Raw genomic sequence first — 20905 nt, 5'->3', positions numbered from 1 at the left:
AAAAAAAAAAAAAATGGTTATGAAAGTCACAGAAGGAGCAAGGAACTGTTCTAGATTGGAAGAAACTAAAGATACACAAAAAATAAACACAGAAAAAAATTCTAGATTAGATCCTTTTTCTATTAAAGACATTATTGGAATAGCTAGTGAAACATGAATAAAGCCTCTGAGTGAAGGAAATATGGGAGTGCTGGATGTGATTGCAACTTTTCTGTAAGTTTGAAATTAGTTCAAAATAAAAAGCTTTAAAAAAAAAAAGGTGAAAAAAATAAAAATTGTCCAAAATTTCAAAAAATAACATAAAATAAAAAAAATCTCTTGAACGGTAAATGGATTAAAAATGTTCCTTTCTTCTGGCAATAAAATGTAAATGAAAGCAGTCTTTAAGGTATCATTTTATACCCAACAGGTTTTTATTGTTGCCATTTGTTTATCTAGATGTTAGTTTGCCTTATAATATGATATTATAATCAGGAGGGGTTAATTCTTTGTTTTCTTAGCACTGTTACACAAAATGACTCATAATCCTTATAAAAGCTCTATAAGGAAGATTCGATTATTTTCTCCATTTTACAGAAGCAATTGAGGCTTAGAGACTTAAGCAGCTTGCCTGAAGTTACATAGCTGGCAAGTGGTGGAACAGAGATATGTAGGAACCCACACAGTCTGACTCCCATGCTTTTGCTTTTAACTCCTATGCCATACTGCTTTGCACAATCATATTGGACTAGGGTATGAATCCTTTTGGAGAGCAATGAAATCATGCTATCCCTATAGTCAGCAATATCCTCAGACTCTTGCCCACTAATATATTGCTAAGAACTTATCCTAAGCAAAGTTCTACACAGAAAAGAGAAAGATACATATTTCAAGATGTTAACTAAATGGAAATTTTTTAAATGACTGATAGGGAAATGGTTAATTAAGATTCATCAACTTGATAGAATATTCTGTAGGCATTTAAGTTAAAAAATACAATGTATGTGTACTTGAAAATATGTAAAATTATGTGTACATTAGAGGAACTGAAAAGTAATATCTGAAATTGGTAACAGCTGTTAGAGTCATAGGATAATTACTGACTTTTTTCTTCTAAATCTTTTCATGATGGTACAATTAAAAGTAGGAATCAAATACCTCCAAAACATAGCCTGCTGGCAAATGCCCAGAAAATGATGCAAATAGGATTCTTTCTCATGCTTTCTCTCAAGTCTCCTTTTAGAGAAGAAGGGTGGTAATTATATAACTATATTTTATTACACAGAAAGCTGTTAAAGCTTTAAAGATCAGACAAGAAAATAATATAAATTTTATGAAACAGTATAACACATACACACACCTAGAAGGACATAAAGTATCTTCAGTGGCTATCTGTAAGTGTTGAGATTATAATGGATCATTGTTTTCTCCTTTATGCCATCTGAGAACTAAATGTTATATACACATGTTCATTTCTAATTGTTTGGTGTTTTTTTTTAATTTAAAAAATATAGTCTTGGCAATCAACTTTACAATTTCATCAGAAAATAGAACAACTTTCTCACATATCACTTACCTACACTCAGAATTCACTATTCTGTTCCTTAGGCTAGACTCATTCTCAACAATTATCTTGTGCTAATAGTAGGAAAATGATTGAGTATAAATCAACTCACTCACTGTGGTCGAGTCGAATCCGACTCATAGCGACCCCTCCTTGAGTTTCCAAGGTGGTATCACTACGGAAGTAGATTGCCCAACCTTCCTTCTGAGGAGTGGTTCATGGGTTTGAACTGCCAGCCTTCTGGTCTGCAGTCAAATGCCTTAGGCACTATGCCACCAGAGCTCCCTAATTGAGAATGTTGTTGTTGTTATGTGCCGTCGAGTCGGACCCGACTCATAGCGACCCCTCCTTGGGTTTCCGAGGCAGTATCACTACAGAAGTAGATTGCCCCATCTTCCTTCCGAGGAGTGACTGGTGGGTTTGAACCGCCAGCCTTCTGGTTAGCAGTCAAGTGCCTTAGCCGCTATGTTGCCAAGAATAGACATTCTTTATTCACAAGGCCAATACTTAAACAGATCACTGACCAATGACTTCATATCAATAAGGCAGTATCATTCATAATGACTTTATTTCATGGATTTAAATATACTTTCCTTAGACTGAACTTGTCTCATGGAAAAATAGGAGCTTAGAAAATATTGGTTGCATTTCTCAGCAATAGAATGATAAGAAAAATAATCTTGTTATGTAGTCATACCTAATTTTAGCACCAGAAAAGAAATTATTAGTTTTATTACTTTTAATATGTTTTATAAAAGAAGTAGATGAATCCTTAAGTTAAATCTGAAAATGATGAGGTTGAGAAAATACAAATATCAGAAATTAGGAAAAAGAAAATTTAATTTGAAAAAAGATAAAAAATAAGAGAGTCAAAAATTTGAAACTTATTAGGGGAAAAATAATTCCATGATATGAAGAGTTGGAATTGCCTCAATGGCAGTCAGTTTGGTGTTTGGTTTTTGGTTTGGGAGCCAAGGAATGCACATAGGAATAATGATGATGTGATTGTATAAATGACCACACAAAAAATAAGGGTTCAGGCATAATATATCTGATACAAGAAGATCAGTACTATTAGGACATAAAAGGGAATGTTACATGGAATAGCAAAATCATTAAATGAAGTCTTTAAAAACTGGAAGAATTTAATATATTTGGTATGGTTTTAAAATGTATGTCTATCTGAAAGATTTGATGCTACGAACATTCTTGTATGTTCTTCCATATGAATATTAAAGTGAATATCCAAAGTGAAAAGCCCTGATTATTAGGAAACAGATTAATATATTCACTAGGTCAAATCTGATTGGCTAAAAATGAGATGTGATGCCCAATGTCATCATGGCATTAAGCATGGACCACAGACAGATAGCCCATAGCATTTCTGACCCTGTGTGAGTTATTGAAATTAAAATTAGCAAACACAGGTAATGAAGCCATACCATCTCCATAGTTTTCCCTTTTCTGCCTCTGCCAGCCATGATTTTTATTCTGAAAAATGATTTCTTCCTCAAAAGAGCTCACCAAAGTTGTCATCCTTCCTCTAAGCAGCCTCACTGGGCTGTGGTGAGTGACATCCAGACATTTAAACTCAAAAGCTGCTTCAGAAGGGAGTTATTAAAATTCAAATGAGCGAGGCATATTGAAGAAGAAAACCCTCGTTTGCACGCACACCTCCGCCTTTGGCCATCCCATTTAGCCCTATACAGCAGGGTCTGGTTTTGTTTTTGTAAATGGGCTTCGGAGGCTGAGGTCAGCCTCCCACGGCCCCCACTCCTCTGGGGTCATCATTAGTAATGTGTAAGGCTGAATAGATTTTCCTCTGAATCTAGTCAGCAAACCTGACAAGAAGGCAGCCCTCTCCCACAACCTGAAAATGCCAAAAATCTGATTGGTAATATGCATTTTTAAACCCTTCATTTATCTGCTTTAAAAGATCTTCCAGCACTGCTACACATAACATCACCAATTCCAGTTCCACCTGACTGTTCAGTCATAGAGTGGAACAACATTTCCTGTCATGCCACAATGGCATAATTTTAAAAATGTTACCTTTAATCAAGAATTTCCTATCAGATTTAGAAAAAACAGATTTCTGCCAAGAAAATACCAATCTGGGAGCCAAAATGACCAAATGTTATTCACCAAAAAGAAGAATCTCTCTCTCATTTGACCATAAAATTCTTAACTTCTTTCTCAAGGAGGTAACTCACATTACCATCATTTAAAATTTTTATAACATATCAGTAAGCAAACTAACAAAAAATACAGCAAAAATATATTCTTGGTTTTCTTTTGGGCATGGAAATTTTAGATGTTCCTTTAATAATAATTTAATTTCTTACTAATGAAGACTTCTGTATTATGATATACCTGATTTAAACAGACTTCATGCATGGCAATATAAGCCATTAAAGGACCCCTGCTGGTGCTGTGCTTAAGCACCCAACTGCTAACAAAAATGCCAGGGGTTCAAACCCAAAAGGCTCTCTGAGGAGGGAGGAAGGCGTGGCAGCTTGCTTCTGTAAAGATTTATAGCCTTGGAAACGCTTTGGGGCAGTTCTATTCTGCCTTAAATAACTAACTGCACATTGTATAGAATATGTATTTAATATATACATGATATATGCATACATATAATGTACAACAATGAACATAACCATATTTCAATTTTTACTTAGGCTATGTAAAAGCAAATGATGCCAACCTCTGACTCTAAGACAATAGTATAATATCTAGAACTTCAGAAACTAAAGGAATTTGTTTCAAGGCTATGAAAGTAGTTAATGATCTAGAAGCTCTGTTGGTTTTATTACTTCGATGCACATACCTCAAGGGATTCACATCCCAGTGAAAATCAGATAATGTGACCTCTAACATCCCTTCTGATGTGAGCCTGTATTCTTTCATGACTTTCATTAATCAAACTTGCTTTTTCCAGATTACGTCTAATTTCTTGTTTCAATTTTCTTTAACTTTTTTTCCCCTAAGATTGGGGTTGTCTTGCTGTAATACAGACTTTGGTTTTGCCCACACTGACCTGCCCAAGAACAATAAAACTGGCAAACATCAATGAGAGAACATTACATTAATGAACTTGGTACCTGAGCCATGACAGTGTTCAGTTCTGACCCGTTTTTCCCCTAACAGCTCTGGATAGTATCTGTGTTATCATTAAAAAGCATTTATACAATAATTAAAAGAGCTGTGGTGGAGTAGTGGTTAAAGATTTTGCTGTTAACCAAAAGGTTGGCGGTTTGAACCTACCATCTGCTCCATGGGAGAAAGATGGGACATTCTGCTTCTGTAAAGATTTACAGCCTTCCAAACACTATAGGGAAATTCTACTCTGCATATAGGGTCACAATAAGTCAGAGTTAACGCGATGGTAGTGGGTTTGACTTGGTTTATACAATACTTTACATGACATTATTCTGGCCACAGTTAAAAACAAAAGGCACTCAATCTCTGTTTTCAAGTTGTTTGAACTTTAGGGTGGATAGCACAAGATAGAATCACAAAGACAAACATTTGCAGAGAAAATCAACACGTGCTAAAAGCAGAGGCTAGAGCCAGTGATTCCAGCAACACCAGTTCATCCAAGGTTCAGGGAGAAGACCTGCTTCCAAGACAGGTCCTGGGATGCAAACTGCCCCGATGTGTTTTCTCTTATTGGATCACTCTCAGTTGAAATTGATAAGAAAAGTAATATGTGCTTATTTAGACTTCTGAAATGGACCAATAGAGGATTAAAGTCTTCACAGAGCCACCCAAGCTCAGGTACAGCAATTTTCAAGTGACTTCAAAGGAGGTATGTTTATATACCATTTGCTGTCATCAGCTTCCTGATCATATCTATTGCAAAGATAGTCTAATTTGAACAGCAAAAATAAGATACTCACTCCTTCATATTTGTATTGCTTAATTCTACAAAGGCATGCTAAAAACACACAAACTCACTTAGCATATAGAAAAAAGGATAAAATTCAGGAAATGTGCTCACTTGCCTTTTTTTCCTCCTGTAACGAAGAAGCCAATGACTGCTCTAATAAAACTGCTTTCAGGCAAATAGCTATAGTCAGTAGGAACTGTGGAGACAGAAAATGATCAAATTAACCAGTGAACTTGGCGGGACTAATGAAGGAAAGATAATGATCTCATGCTGCCATATCAACCTAGAGACAAAGCAGAGATGTTTATGCTATTAATCTCGGCACAATACTCTGTGGCTGCAACTAATTCTATTAGATTAAGTGACTGGCCTTGAAGTACTGTAATCACTTAGACTCTGAAAGCAAATAAAAAATGGTGGCAAACCTCGTAGAGGGTGAAAAATCACAGAGGATGAAAACTTTATTGAAGTGGTTCAAAAATTCTTTTCACATTGTCACATCAATGAACCCCAATCCACTGACTACCTCAGGGTCAACAAGGAGTCTGCTGAGTTTCTGTGCTGGGACCACCATTCCAGGGGCCACTTCAGGACATGCTAAATCAGATATACGAATCATGCAAATCCAACAACCAGTATTAAGAGCAGCCAGTCTCTTACTTCTTAAGGTAGAGACCTCTAAGTGACCAACATGTACAAATAACCAGATGTGGTTGCTGACCTGGAATGGTGAAGCAGTGACATTTATGCTAGTTAAGTCCTGAGAGTCTCCTAAATCCTTTTCCTCCCAGTCCCCCATAATTGTTTCATGAGATGGTTTCTACTGCAATAAATGGCTCAATTGGAAAATTCCATCAGGAACAAGTAGCTGTACTTTTCCAGACATATAATCATTTTTCTCAGAAAAGCCTGGGTTTAAGATGATTCACTACTACCTGATTTGAGAATACATGGGCCAGACTATGTACCCTATAACATAACAATGAAAACCTACATATAAAAGCAAAAGCCTGACATAAGCATGCTAGTTTAACAGGACTCTGTGAGAGGCCTGCCCTTTAAAACTGGCATTACCAGGGGTTTCCAATATGACTGCTTCCCCTCCACTCCCTATGTTAATATGACAGCTTCTAGCTGTCTACTATAGTTCACTATGTTGGGAAGGCTGTGGGACAATGTACTATTCCTATAGGTAAGGACTGATTAAAAGCAAGGGAATCAGTAATTATAGTGACCCTCATTCACACTAATGGTGTCCTTAGACTACCTGTCAGTGGATATGTGAGACTAGGTTTTAATGAGCAATCTTTAGTACCTAAATCTGTTTACGTAGGTCCAAAATAGGAGCTCTGGTAGCATAGTGCCTAAGGCACTGGACTGCTAACCAGAAGGCTGGTGGTTCAAACCCACCAACCACTCCTTGGAAGGAAGGTTGGACAATCTACTTCCATAGTGATACTGCCTTGGCAACCCAAGGAGGGGTCGCTATGAGTCAGGGCTGACTTGACGGCACATAACAACAACAGGTCCAAAACACCCAGTGGGTCAAAATTCTACAAAGAGCAAAGAGCAGATTGAACTCCCAGTGTATTAACAATGATGTCTTCCCCACAATATCCCCAAATGAAAACATAAATTAAGCATGTGGGAATTGCCAATATATTTTTTATTGCCTTTATCAAAAAAGCTAAAGTGATAGAAAAGACTTCTTATATTAAGATCTAGAATTTCAATTCCAAGGCCAAGGAAGTACACATCTTTAAATGTACTTACTCCATTATTTTGTCAAAAACAGGGACCATAAAAACTCCAGCCACATATAAAGAGAATTGTAATGAAACAAGGATACTATACAAACCACTATTATAACTAGTAAAATCAAACTCAAAAGAACTCTGCCCCAAGCTAGAGTTCCTAGTTCCTGGAATCTTTACCATGCTAACTATGTATAAGTAAGGCAATTTTTTTTTTTTTAAGACTGTCTAAACTGATTTCTAAGGGAGGCAGGGAGGAGTGAAAGAATAGGGGCTTTGAAGGCCAACAGATTTGAGTTCAAGCCATATGTTCACCACTTACTGCCTCGTGTCCCTGGTAAAGTCACAAAACCTCTCCATATCCCATTTCCCTCTGATGTAAAACAGGGATGGTAACACCCACCATTTAGGGTTGCTGTGAAGATTAATGTTCTTAACAGAGTACACAGTACTCAGTTTGCAATCCCTCCTTCCAACTGCAGTGTTACATGACTTTAATCTTACCAGAAGTTCTACTTTGATTTGAGGACAGAGTAGATAGATGGAGATGTCCTAGAAGCCAGATTGCGTTTGACTGAAGACCAATCACTCCAGAGACACTGATGACCTATGAGAAAAAATTTACAGTTCAATGATGGGATCAAATCCAAACTCCCTTTAATATCTTTAATAAAAGCCCTCTCACAGCAAGTCACTAATCTCTTATGAGGTGGTGGGTTGGCTTGTAACAAGAAGCTCTATAACACGATGTAATATAATGTGTCTAGTACACTACTCTAGGACATAACAGGTGCTCACCAAGTGTTTGCTGAATGAATGAATCAATGAATGAAGCACACAATCAATTGATCAATTATGACAAAAGGTACTAGGTTTCACTGAATCAAGGTGGTGTCAAAGGAATTTTCAGAAAATGGTAAATGATAATCCATAACATAGATAAGAGGTGATAGTTACAACTAGAATACCTATAAAAACAGGAGATATAATTTTGCTCTCTACTTTAAATTGTATAGTTCTATTACCAAACTAAGGAGCCCTGGTAGCACAGTGGCTAGGTACTGGGATGCTAACGAAAAGGTTAGTAGCTTGAACACCAACAGTTTTCTCCATGTGAGAGAGATGTGGTAATCTGCTTCTGTAAAGATTTACAACCTTAGAAATCCTGTGTTCTCCTCTGTCATACAGGGTCACTGTGAGTCAGAATCTACTGGACAGCAATGGTGGCTTTTTACCACCACATCATCATTTATAATGCACATGCTCCCAATAATATTTTGCATTTATTGCTTTTTCTCCCAAATTATGGCAACTTAAGTTTTAGTAGAATTCTCTTTTAAAGACTATTTATATTTATTTGTGTAGAAGTGAGTTCTTTTATCTAGAGATTCACATTTGCTTTTAAAAACATGAATTACTACAACTACTTTATGTGGTAGGTATTGTAATCAGTTACATTTCAGAAGAATGAAAACAAGTATATTAAGCGAAAGAATAGGATATAACGTCCTATATACAGTAAGAATCCCAACTATTGCAAAGAAAGTAAGAATGCTTAAAAAGAAATATGACCAAATATTAGTAGTAATCTATTTGGGTTAGGATGTCAGTGCTATTTTTTCAGCTTTTTTTCCATCTGTACTTTACAATTTTATGTCATGAACATGATCATTTTTTTAAAAGTAAAAATATTTCTCAGCAGATGAATATGTTTATTTTTTATCCAAGAGTAACTACGCAATGATCTACCCCAACATTTTTATTGGTGACATCTGAACTAGTGTCTCTTGACCACTCTCCCTAGATATCTGCCCTGCCCTTTGATCACCTTCCATTTTTCCTTGTCCTGAGGGCCTGACATTCCTTTTCAGGATCAGGTTTTAATTTTTAAGGGAAACCAATGCCAACTTAAGTTAATTCAAAAATGCCAGCTTTCTTTTTTTCCAGAGGCAGTGCATGTGTGCCAGCGATTGCAGGACCAATTGTAAGGTGTTCCTAAAAGCCCTGTGAACTCAGTGTAACTAGATAAGTCCTTACTTTTCAGACAAAACATTATGTATTATGAAATAGAAAAAAAACACACACAGCAAAGTAGGATATGTGTTTTTCCACCCAAGGGTTTTAAATTCCTCCTCTCACCTGAGTTAAGGTTCTAATGACTTCATTAAGACGGCCTTGAAACTGAGAGGTCTGAATGGCTTCTGACTTCAGCTGAAATAGTAAGGAGATATTAAATAAGTACACACAGAATGCTATTCGCAGTGTAGGAGCTATCATCATCTAAGCTAAGGAATAATTCATCATAATGAACTTATATTTATTTAGCACTGATTCTCTAGACCAATTCAGCATGGTATGTAGCAGTCATTCAATATGCTTTTACTGGATCAATAAAGAAACATCTTCAAATTATTGGTAAGATAAACATATATGTATCCACTGAAAACATTTTTAAGTGAAAGAATAATTACGTAAATATAAATTTAAATATTATAAATATAAAATTGAGTTTCCCGAGAATGACTTCAGAAATGTCTTATTATTTAATCACCTTCTCTCACGCAAGGAACTTTGAGGAATGTATAAAAGTTGACTATACTCAATCCTTGCAAACCACATAAAAGAAGAAGCAAATCTTTATAGAAACAATTATTAGTCTGCTGTGGCTATGTATACATTAAGATTTCTTCCCTTCAATAGACAGTTCCTTTTTATTATTATTATTATTATTATTACCTGTATTACACTCCCTTCAGAGCCTACCAGGGCCACCATGCCATGAACAGCTGCCAGACAAAGCATTGTGGGAGCACCCTGAAAACAAAGCATCAGAATGTATCAAGTGGGAAATAGTCATTGGGTTTGAATTCCATAAAACTTAACAATGCCATAGAGAAACAGACCACCGAGTCGAAATGAAACTAAACTGAGAGGGTCAACATAACCCATATAACTGAACCAAAAATGGCAGCAGATGAATAAATTAACAGATTAAGGCTGTTGAATCACAGATGGCTATTTGTTGTTTTTATTTTTCCAAAAGCACAATGTTGTCTTAATCAAGACCCTGACAAAATAGATGATTTACAAAAACATAATAGCTGACAGGATGCATCATTTTTAAGGGATTAAAAGTACACTTGATAGTTAGCTGCTTCTTTCATTTGAAATTGCCTGTCATTTTACTGTCTTAATGAAACCCTAGTTGCACAGTGGTTAAAGCGCTTTTGGTTTAACCAAACGGTTGGCAGTTCAAACCCACTAGCTGTTGTGTGGGACAAAGATGTGGCAGTCTGCTTCCATAAATATTACAGTCTTGGAAACCCTAAGGGGCAACTCTGTTCTGTCCTCTAGGGTCACTATGATTCGGAATAGCCTCAATATGTTTTAGCAGCTCCTATAAATGGTCCAATAAAACAGGTTTTTTTTTTTTTTCCTTAATATAAACATAAAATAACATGCAGGAGGTGGCTTCTACCTCTGTTAGAACAATTTTGATCCAGGCAGGAAGCAGTTTGTTGCCCAAGTCTGCAGCTTTTCCATGTCCACACACAGACAAACCATGAACTATGTTTCCTAAGGCCAGGGCAAAACCTGAAGTCTGTTAAATAAATGAAAACAGGGTGAACAAAAAAAAACAAAAGGATACAGATGAGGAATATTTATATATAGCAACACAAACACTTCTGGGGACTCTCTTCCTACTGACAAGTTCTTTTGCCATCTGACAATCAGTGATTTGCAGATGTTTTATTATCTACACTTTGGTTTGCAACAGAAACTACAGAGTCTAATTGCAAGGGAATCAGCTTCAGTGAGTGGTTTATTTTAGGAATATAATATTTCATTATTGAGTGACTTAGTGCAAACAACCCAAATTCTCAGAAGGGGTTAGGGTGAAAATACCAAGGTAGTTAGACCACACAAGGCTAGTAAACTCCCAAAAGGGAAAAGAAAACTTCCCAGAATGAACCTGGCATAAACAAATGTCTACATTTTGGTGTTGCAAAACTTATTCAGAATGTAAGTGAATGGGAATATAACCATGTTAAAAACAGAAACAACACTGTTAGATGCTAAAACCAGTGAATCCTGCCATTAACCCACTATGGCCAATACTGAGTTTGGAGAAACAAAGAAAAGAAATCCAAATGGGAAAATTCTATAGCATATGCAATCGGGGGTAACATTTTAAGGGTATTTAATTTAATTTAATTTATGGGTATTTTCTTCTACATACTCAGTCATGAGCAGAGCTTCTCTGCCTTGAATTTACTGAAGTTTGAACTTACTGGAGTCCCTTAGGTATTCATCTTTTTCCAAACATTTGTCATTCAAGGCTCTAGCCTTATATAACTCTTACATTCCCTAGTCACCTATTTTAAGATTTTATGAACACAGAGCAGTGGTTGAAGAGAATAAAAAGCTTTTGAATATTCTCAGACAAAGAGAAAGAAAGGTCTACAGAGGAGTTGGGTATAAGAGAAAAAGACATCTGAGACTGTCACCTATAGATGTGAGAGAAAAGAATAATTAGAAATCCCTCGGTTGTGACAGGAAAAATAGCCTATTTTAGTCTAATTCCATGTAAGTCAAAATCAGGACTTAGCAGCAGCATGAGACCCACAGAAAGAAAGCATCAAGATATGCATTCCAACCTGCTGGTTGTTCTCTGCCAACAGCCGAAGTTTGTTCATAGTATCTTCAGCCTCTGCAGCCTCGACAATTCCAGCACTGAATGCTGATGTACATACGCAGCTAAGGGTATAGGCAAGGACCTGAGGGAAAAAATACAGCAGGAAAATGTTTCTTCATGAGGGAAAATAAAAGAACACAATTTGGTTGTTGCAAATGTTCAAATTTCTCCCCAAATGAAAATTAGATTCAATATATCTACAAGGGCTAGCACTGGTTTATACAACATGAAAATATAAGTAGTTTCTAAGGTAGAGACTGAGTAATGACACCTTAGAAGGGAGTCAGACTAGGCACTGTTTCATGACTATATCATGAAATGGGTATTGCTATTCCTACTTTAAAGATAAATACTCTGAGGCTCAAGTATACATAGCTAGCAAGTGAGAATGGGAGAAGTCAAACCCATGTCTTCAAACTCTAAACCAAAAAGTTTCCTTCCATTTATATCATAACATGTTGTTGTTGTTAGGTGCCATCAAGTTGGACCCAACCCACAGTGGCCCCTCCTTGGGTTTCCAAGGTGGTATCTCTACAGAAGTAGAATGCCCAACCTTCCTTCCAAGGAGTGACTGGTGGGTTTGAACTGCCAGCCTTCTGGTTAGCAGTCAAGTGCCACAGCATCTATCAAAAGCAGAAATAAGCCTTTAGCACCAATGCCATGTACTTGCATCCAAGGCCAAACAGAAGAGAAAGTATGAAGAGAAAATAAAACACTGTTACATCATAGATCGCCTTGTAGAAGCAGCCTGCTACCCATCTGTGAGTTTGTCATACTGTGGTGGCTTGAGTGTTGCTATGATGCTGGAAGGTATGCCACCAATATTTCAAATACCAGCAGGGTCACCTAAGATGGACATGTTTCAGTGGAGCTTCTAGACTGAAACAGACTTGGAAGAAAAGCCTGGTGCTCTATGTCTGAAAAGCACCCAATATAAACCTTATGAATTATAATAGAATATTGTTCAATATAGTACTAGAAGATGAGCTCACTAGGTTGGTAGGTGCTCAAAATACATGGTGACTGCAACAATGGACTTAAGCCTATCAACAATCATGAAGATAGCACAGGTCCTGGCAATGTTTTGTGCTGTTGTACATGGGGTGGCCATGAGTTGGAGCTGATGTGACAACAACCAACAAATAATAGTGGAAGCAGTGAAGCATAATGCAATGGGAATGTGGGTGTTGGAGTCAAATATATTGTGCAAAACAGGGATACTACTACATACTTCACAGTACTATTGTGAGAATGTAATATATAAATGAACAAGCACATAAATGAATAAATAAATAAGAATGTTGGAAATGAAAGAAATCTCAGTGTATCTCTCAAATTGATCATTTACTGGCTAAGTAACTTTGAGCAAGTCACTCAACCTACTTGAGCCTCAGTTTTTGCAAATCAAGGTTATCATCCCTCCCCTACCACCTCATGTTTTCATGATAAAATCCTCCCTTATAAGGATGCTGTTAAGACAAAGTGGAAACTTTTCAACTGCTAGCACTGGTTTATACAACATGACAAATGTAAATGGTTTCTAAGGTAGAAATTGGGTAATGAAAACTTCAGCGGGGAGTAAAAACAAAACCGCTTGCTTATGGCCTTATAAATCAAAACATCAGGGCAGACAGATGTTTCAATCGTAAAAACTTTACTTTCATTTATTAGTCAAATGCTTGTCTGCCTGAAAAATTTCCCCTTTGGCTTAAAAATATATATACTTTTAAATCATGCTCTCTACAGCTTTGAAAATGGAAATGCAGTGCATGTCTTGGAACAAAACCTCAACCCCGAAGAAATTCACCAATTCAACAAAACCTATTGCTGAAAGCAGAGCACTGAGCATGGAGACACAGCCACCATTATGCACTCATCAATAGCTGGTGGGCAGACTAGGATAAAATAGAATCTGCCCTAATGAGAGGGAGAATCTGGGCAGGCCACGAGGTCATCCCTTGCTCCTCCCACAGAAGAGCACAGGCCTTTCGGTTTCACCTGGGCAAGGGACAGATAGGGCTGACACATGGCTAACACAGTCCATCTAGCTATTGTTAACACACATGGATTATGTCACATGCATTATAATTCTGCATATTTTTGCACCGTAACAGAAAAACCTTTTCATTAAGTGTGGTAAAGGGAATTTCCTCAAGAATTTTTCAGGGTAGCTGACATTAAAAAAATAAAATAAATTAAAAAAAAATAATAAAATAAACCATGTGATCTGCAGTTTCTTAAGACTTATTTCTGGCCACTTTCTGAAGTTACACTTGGCTTGAACACAATTCTGAAAATCTCCATTTAACCTTTCTCCAGAAATTGCAGCTCTTCTTCAAAAGTACGTTCTAGTGACGCTGACTTGGGGTTTTGTATTTACTAAAGGCTCTCATCGTACATGTCGCATGTAAGTCTAAGCTGATTTAAACAGATACATAATTTGAAAACCTTATGAGCTAATATAGGTTGTTTGCCACTCAGATTTTTTCCTTATGCCAGGTTAAATTGAGGAAGAGTTTAATTTACAAGGTTACTAAAATATGAGAAGTACAAAATAAGCAGCATCAGGCAAACAAGAGACATCAAAGGGAAGAAAAGGTAACCTCCATCTCCTACCTCCTGAAATGTCCTGCTCTGGGTCCCGCTGTCATCCAGGTATGCAGAGAGCTTCCGAAGTGATGCTGCCACATGGACCCGGGACTCTACTGGGCTGCTGTGGCTCATGAGGGACAGAACAAGGCCAACTCCCAGGATACAGCCCGTGCTTGGATGTCAAAAAAGAAGATGTGTCAGAACCACAAAAAATCCTTGTGATTGCTCTTCACTTACCATGGAGTTCACTGTGCTCTGACATCTGAGGTTAGATGGCTGGATTCAAATTTTGCTGCCTAGTATGCACCATGAACCATCATAGGTCAACCCACCTGTCTCTTCAAAAGGAAAACTGTATATCAAAACACATGTCAATTGTCTCTGCAAGTGCTGTGTACCCATTGTGCAAAAACACAAAATAGCTAGAAGTCTATGGTGAGGAGAGGGGGCATGAAAGTGAAAATAGTAAGGAGTAAAATCCTCTCTTTCTGTACTTATGGAAAGGCTATAGTCCTTCATTTGAGTGTACTATCATTAATTGCATGAGGAGAGACAAAAGGCTAAATTTTAGGAATAACAGATCTGACTTATAACACAAGAGGTAAATTCAAGACCTGATTATGAGGTACCGCTAAGTGCTTCATTTCCCAGTCAACTTTAACAAGAGGAATTCCTTTCATAAAGAAACTGTGTATTCCTCTGTGGACAAAAACACTAATCCTGCTCTCCCCTCTGATCCCTCAGAGTACCCCTGGGTCAGAAGAGAAAACAGACAAATGACAGGCTCGTCAAAAGTTACCCCATGTGACAATTCAATTGGAATCTTAGGCTTTGTTCCCCAATTCTCCTGAAAGAATACATATCCATTTAAAGGAAAGAATTGTTCTCTCAGAAAACTTCTAACTAGTATGATAAGATCACTTAGTTCATGGTAATTTTGAACTTTAAAGAAAAATTTATTTATTTTTTTTGGTTATTGTTGTTATTGTTCAAAATTGAAGAAATGCTGAGTTTTCTAGAAATCATCCTCTCTCTGGTGTGGCTTTCCTCTTACTTTATCTATTGCTTAAGAAGACATTCCAGGGCATCTCTCCGATAGCATATCTTAAATGCTTGCATGTTATGTCATTTTTCTCTCAAAGAGGATCTATCCTGTTGGCTGGCATCAAGAACCTTCACATAATTTTATGTGTACGTTAGTTACTTCTCCCAACACCTCCAGGCAAACAGGGCATCCACATCTGCTAGGAGACACCCAAGAGGATGGTGAGGCTCCAGGATTTGCTCAAGGTCACCCAGAGTTTCCAGCAGAGCACAGCCAGAAGAGGCAAGTTGTGGATTCTCAGCCTTGTGCTCCATCTGCTGAGCCCAAGGCCCCTCTTGGTACCCTGCATGATGCCATGATAGAATGCCTAAGAGAGAGCCACATATCTTAAGTGTGCTTTTCCAGTTTCTAGTGCATAACAATCCGGCATTTGAAAAACCTTTGTAAAGAAGCTACTGCAGTCGTAATCCATCATTAGTCAGGCAGAACTGCTGTTATAGCTTACACGAACTTAACAACAAGCTCAACTAGCATAACGCATTTCAACTAGCTTAATCAACATCTAACAACTGAACAGTGCATGCCTTTGGAACAAATCACATTTCCAAAAGAGGGAACAAAGTGAGTTGCTCTTGCTTAGTACAAATTTAAATCCTTTATTTTAATTTAGGGATTTTAATAACAGACATTCTTTTGGTCATCCTTCTGTATTTGTTGTTGTTGTTGTTAGGTGCTGTTGAGTCAACTCTGACTTATAGAGACCCTACACACAACAGAACAAAACACTACCTGGTCCTGTGCCAGCCTCACAATCCTTGCTATACTTGAGCCCATGATTATAGCCACTGTCTCAATCCACGTTACTGAGGGTCTTCCCCGTTTTTCCTGACCTTCCACTTCACCAAGCATGATATCCTTCTACAAGGAATGGTCCCTTCTGACAACATGACCAAAGTAGGTCAAAGTCTGGCCATTCTCGCTTTCAAGAAACATTCCAGCTGAACTTCTTCCAAGACAGATCTGTTAGTTCTTTTGGCAGTCCAGAGTACTTTCAGTATTCTTTGCCAGCACCACAACTCAAAAGCATCAACTCTTCTTAGGTCTTCCTTATTCACTGTCCAGCTTTCACATGCATATGAGGTGACTGAAAATACCACGGCTTGGATCAGGCACATCTTAGTCTTCCAAGTGACATCTTTGCTCTTCAACACTTTAAAAAGCTCTTTTTCAGTAGATCTGCCCAGTGTAATATGACATCTGATTTATATATATTCAGGAGGTGGCATATGATCAAGAACCAATGGTACTGAAGGAAGAGGCTGAAGCTGCAATGAAGGAATTGGTGAAGAACAAAGCTCCAGGAATTGACAGAATACCCACTGAGATATTTTAACAAACAGATGCCTCACTGGAGGTACTCACTCGGTTATGCCAAGAGATTTGGAAAATGGCTACCTGGCCAACTGACTGGAAGAGATCCATATCTGTGCCCACTGCAAAGAAAGGTGATCCCACAGAATGTGGAAATTATCAAACAACATCATTAATATCACATGCGAGAAAAATCTTACTGAAAATAATTAAAAAACGGTTGCAGCAGTATACTGACAGAGAACTTCCAGAGGTGCAGGCTAGATTCAGAAGACAATGTGGAACAAGGGATATCATCACTGATGTCAGATGGATCTTGGCTCAAAGCAAAGAATACCAGAAAGATGTTTACTTGTGTTTTCTTGCTATGCCAAAGCATATGATTGTGTGGATCATAAAAAATTGTGGATAACATGGAGAAGAATGGGAATTCCAGAACACTTAATTGTACTCATGATGAACCTATACATAGACCAGGAGGCTGTTGTCTGAACAGAACAAAGGGACATTGAATGGTTTAAAATCAAGAAGGGAGTGCATCAGGGTTGTATCCTTCCACTCTACTGATTCAATCTATATGTTGAGCAAATAATCAAAGAAGCTGGACTATATGAAGAAGAACGTGGCGCAGGATTAGAGGAAGAATCATTAACAACCCGTGATACACTGACGACACAACTTTGCTTGCTGAAAGTTAGGTTGACTTGAAGCACTTACTGATGAAGATTGAAGAATAGAGTCTGCAGTATGGATTACATCTCAATATAAAGAAAACAAAAATTCTCACAACTGCACCTGTAAGCAGCATCACAATGAATAGAGAAAAGATTGAAGTTGTTAAAGATTTCACATTGCTTGCCTCTACAATCGACGCCAATGGAGGCAGTAGTCAGGACATTAGACAACATATGTTGTTATTGTTGTTATGTGCCGTCAAGTCAGCCCTGACTCATAGTGACCCCTCTGTGGGTTGCCGAGGCAGTATCACTATGGAAGTAGATTGCCCAACCTTCCTTCCGAGGAGTGGCTGGTGGGTTTGAACCACCAGCCTTCTGGTTAGCAGTCAAGTGCCTTAGGCACTACACTACCAAAGCTCCTTAGACAATGTATAGCACTGGGCAAGTTGGCTGCAAAGGACCTCTTTCAAGTGCTGAGGAGCAAAGATGTCTCCCTGAGGACTAAGGTGTGCCTGACACAAGCCATGATAATTTCAATCACCTCATATGCACATGAGAGCTGGACAATGAATAAGGAAGACCGAAGAAAAATTGATGCTTTTGAGATGTGGTGCTGGCGGAGAATGCTGAAGGTATGATGGACTGCTAAAAGAACTAACAGATCTGTCCTGAAGGAAGTACAGCCAGAATGCTCCTTGGAAGCAAGAATGGCCAGACTTTGACTCACGTATTTTGGTCATGTTGTCAGAAGGGAGCATTCCCTGGAGAAAGATGCCATGCTTGGTAAGGTGGAGGATTGACGAAGGAGGGGAAGGCCCTCAACGACATGGACTGACACAGTGGCTGCGGCTATAGGCTCAAGTATAGCTAGGATCATGGAGCTGGTGCAGAACTGGGTGGTGTTTCGTTCTGCTGTGCATGGGGTCATTATAGGGTGGAGATTTTGGCAAATTTGACTTTTGCTCCCTCTTTGCCTAGGTACTTGCTCCTTACCCTTGTGATCTCAAAAGCACCTTTCTCAGGGACACCTTCCCTGCACCACCAGGGAACATCTTTAATATTCTCCCATAGCACACTGTTCTAATTTTCCTTCATGCAGTTTAAATTAGGAACTCTGGTAAGGATTGTCTGGGAGACTGTTTGATTACTATCTGTCTCCCACAATAGTCTATAAGCTCTGTGTTTTCCTGACCAAAGTATCCATGGTACCTAGGATACTACGTGACACATATAGGCACTCAATCAGTATCTGATGAATGCTAAAGAACTGATCAAACGCAAAATATCAAGCGATTTAAAGTGGACAGATCTGCAGAAAACAAAAATAACACTTAATTCCTACATTTTACTTGAAGCAAACTATGAATGGTAAAACTCACTGAACAAATTACCCAACATTCAGTCAAAAATATTCAATTTCTATTTCTTCCCAGACTAATTTAAGAAAGGAGGATATTGGATCTAGTGGAAAAAGAATTCCTGCTCAAAACTCACCCAAGCAAATACTTGGGCTCATATTCATGTTTTGCTTTCTCAGCTCTTCTGGGCCTTGAGAAATCTCAATCCCCTGGACTGAAATCCCTCTTACCATCCCAAGGCATACAGATACAAAGGCTTAGAAAAGGACATATCAATTTCTAATCCATATTTACCACAAAAAGGTAATGACCACAGCATACAGTTATTCTTGGACAAGGTCACCATTCACCATCCATTCCATTCATTACTACAATGCTGGCTAACTGACTTTTGTAGTATGTGAATATATTACCTGTGTATGTGCATATGTGTGCTAACATAAAACACACTAGAGTGCACACATCTATTTCCCTTCTAAATGGTATCCTCCTCCTTTGTCTCAATTGTCAACACACCAGAAAATAATTGTAAAGCTTTATTCCTTGATCTTTCCCTCTGATTTTACATCTCCTACATTTTAATGTTTTTTTTTTTTTTTCCCCCATACATCGTAAATATCCCCTCAGATATTTAGGTAAGCATTTCTACACATTTACCTTGTTCTAGCCTCCCTCTGATATATCTGCCAACTTTAAACCATGAAGAACTTGGGCATAGGTGGCTTTCACATCTTTTTTTCTATTGTAAACAACAAGGAGTTAGGGTTAATTATGAAATGATAGGGAGCTCTGGTAGCATAGTGGCTAAGGCACTTTAGAAGTCTGGTGGCTCAAACCCACCACCCACTCCTCGGAAGGAAGGTTGGGCAATCTACTTCCGTAGTGACACTGCCTCGGCAACCCAAGGAGGGGTCGCTATGAGTTGGGTCTGACTCGACGGCACATAACAACAACAACAACAACATGAAATGAAAACATAAATTATAATGAAAAAAAAAAAAAAAAGTCAAACCAAACTCACTGTCACTAAGTTGACTCTGACTCAGAGACCCCCATTGGGTTTCTGAGGCTGTAAATCTTTACAGAAGTAGATTGTCCCATCTTCCTTCTGTGGAGTAGCTGGTGGGTTTGAAGCACTGGCCTTCTGGCTAGCAGCCAAATGGCTTATCCACTATGCCACCAGACCTACTGATAAAGTATTATATTGGGTATAAAACTGAGATTTCAGAATTGTTAACATAAATGTCCTGTAAGAATGCTAACAGATGATAGAGAATTTGAGTTTTACAATTACATCCACTATTACCATTACTTATTTAAGCCTCTCCAACAAAATATTAAAATATCACTGGCAACAAGAAATTCTGAAACTGTGCAGATCTTGACATGTGTGTTGCTATATTGAGATATAATGATATATTTTTAAATTAACCAGAGATGAATCTTGAATTCTTTGCTTTAATGTAGGCTATGAAGCAGATTAAATACTAGGTCATCTGATAATTACTTCTAATAACAGTTAACATTTGTATAGTGCTTTACTCTTTACAGAGTGCTTTACAAATGTTACCATATTTGTAAAAGCTCAATAGTAATTAACCAAGGCCCAGGTCGTTGATGGATAGCTTGACTACTATTAGGGCTGTGAGGAGTGCAATGGCACAATGAATTATCCACTAGGTGGCAGCAAAATGTAAGTTATGGGATCATAAACTGGCTCAACCCAGGTGCTTGGTTCTCCCAACAGGCAGGCGTCCATTACATGGGGAAAAGTGGTAGATTTGTTCTATGTGAATTCTATCACTTGAGGTAGCATGCTCCCAGATCTATTAACTACCTCCTAGTAATGCTTCCACAATTTCACTGCAGAGAGGATTGCCCTAGGCTCCTGCAATCTCATCAGGCAAGGGAATACTTTATTCCAAGAGTCAGACGTTCACTTCTGGGCTTATTTAAGAAAAGCTGGAGGTGGTATTG

At 38.0% G+C, this 20905-nt stretch overlaps 1 protein-coding gene across 1 annotated transcript in view; it reads right to left on the bottom strand.

Annotated features, from left to right (window-relative positions):
- FOCAD (focadhesin) overlaps positions 1-20905 on the bottom strand; it is a 502178-nt gene that overhangs the window by 65926 nt on the left and 415347 nt on the right. Inside the window, exons 28-34 of the mRNA XM_007952545.2 lie at positions 14502-14649; positions 11848-11967; positions 10668-10790; positions 9926-10003; positions 9329-9400; positions 7694-7796; positions 5551-5631 (exon numbers count right to left, since the gene is read on the bottom strand). Coding sequence (XP_007950736.1) covers positions 5551-5631; positions 7694-7796; positions 9329-9400; positions 9926-10003; positions 10668-10790; positions 11848-11967; positions 14502-14649 — 725 coding nt within the window. The remainder of the gene's footprint in view (positions 1-5550; positions 5632-7693; positions 7797-9328; positions 9401-9925; positions 10004-10667; positions 10791-11847; positions 11968-14501; positions 14650-20905) is intronic.

Source organism: Orycteropus afer, unplaced genomic scaffold, assembly GCF_000298275.1.
Source record: "Orycteropus afer afer isolate SDZICR_OR568_19922 unplaced genomic scaffold, OryAfe1.0 scaffold00345, whole genome shotgun sequence".
In the NCBI taxonomy this organism is placed as follows: Eukaryota; Metazoa; Chordata; class Mammalia; order Tubulidentata; family Orycteropodidae; genus Orycteropus; species Orycteropus afer.
This window is presented reverse-complemented; position numbering and strand designations above follow the sequence as displayed.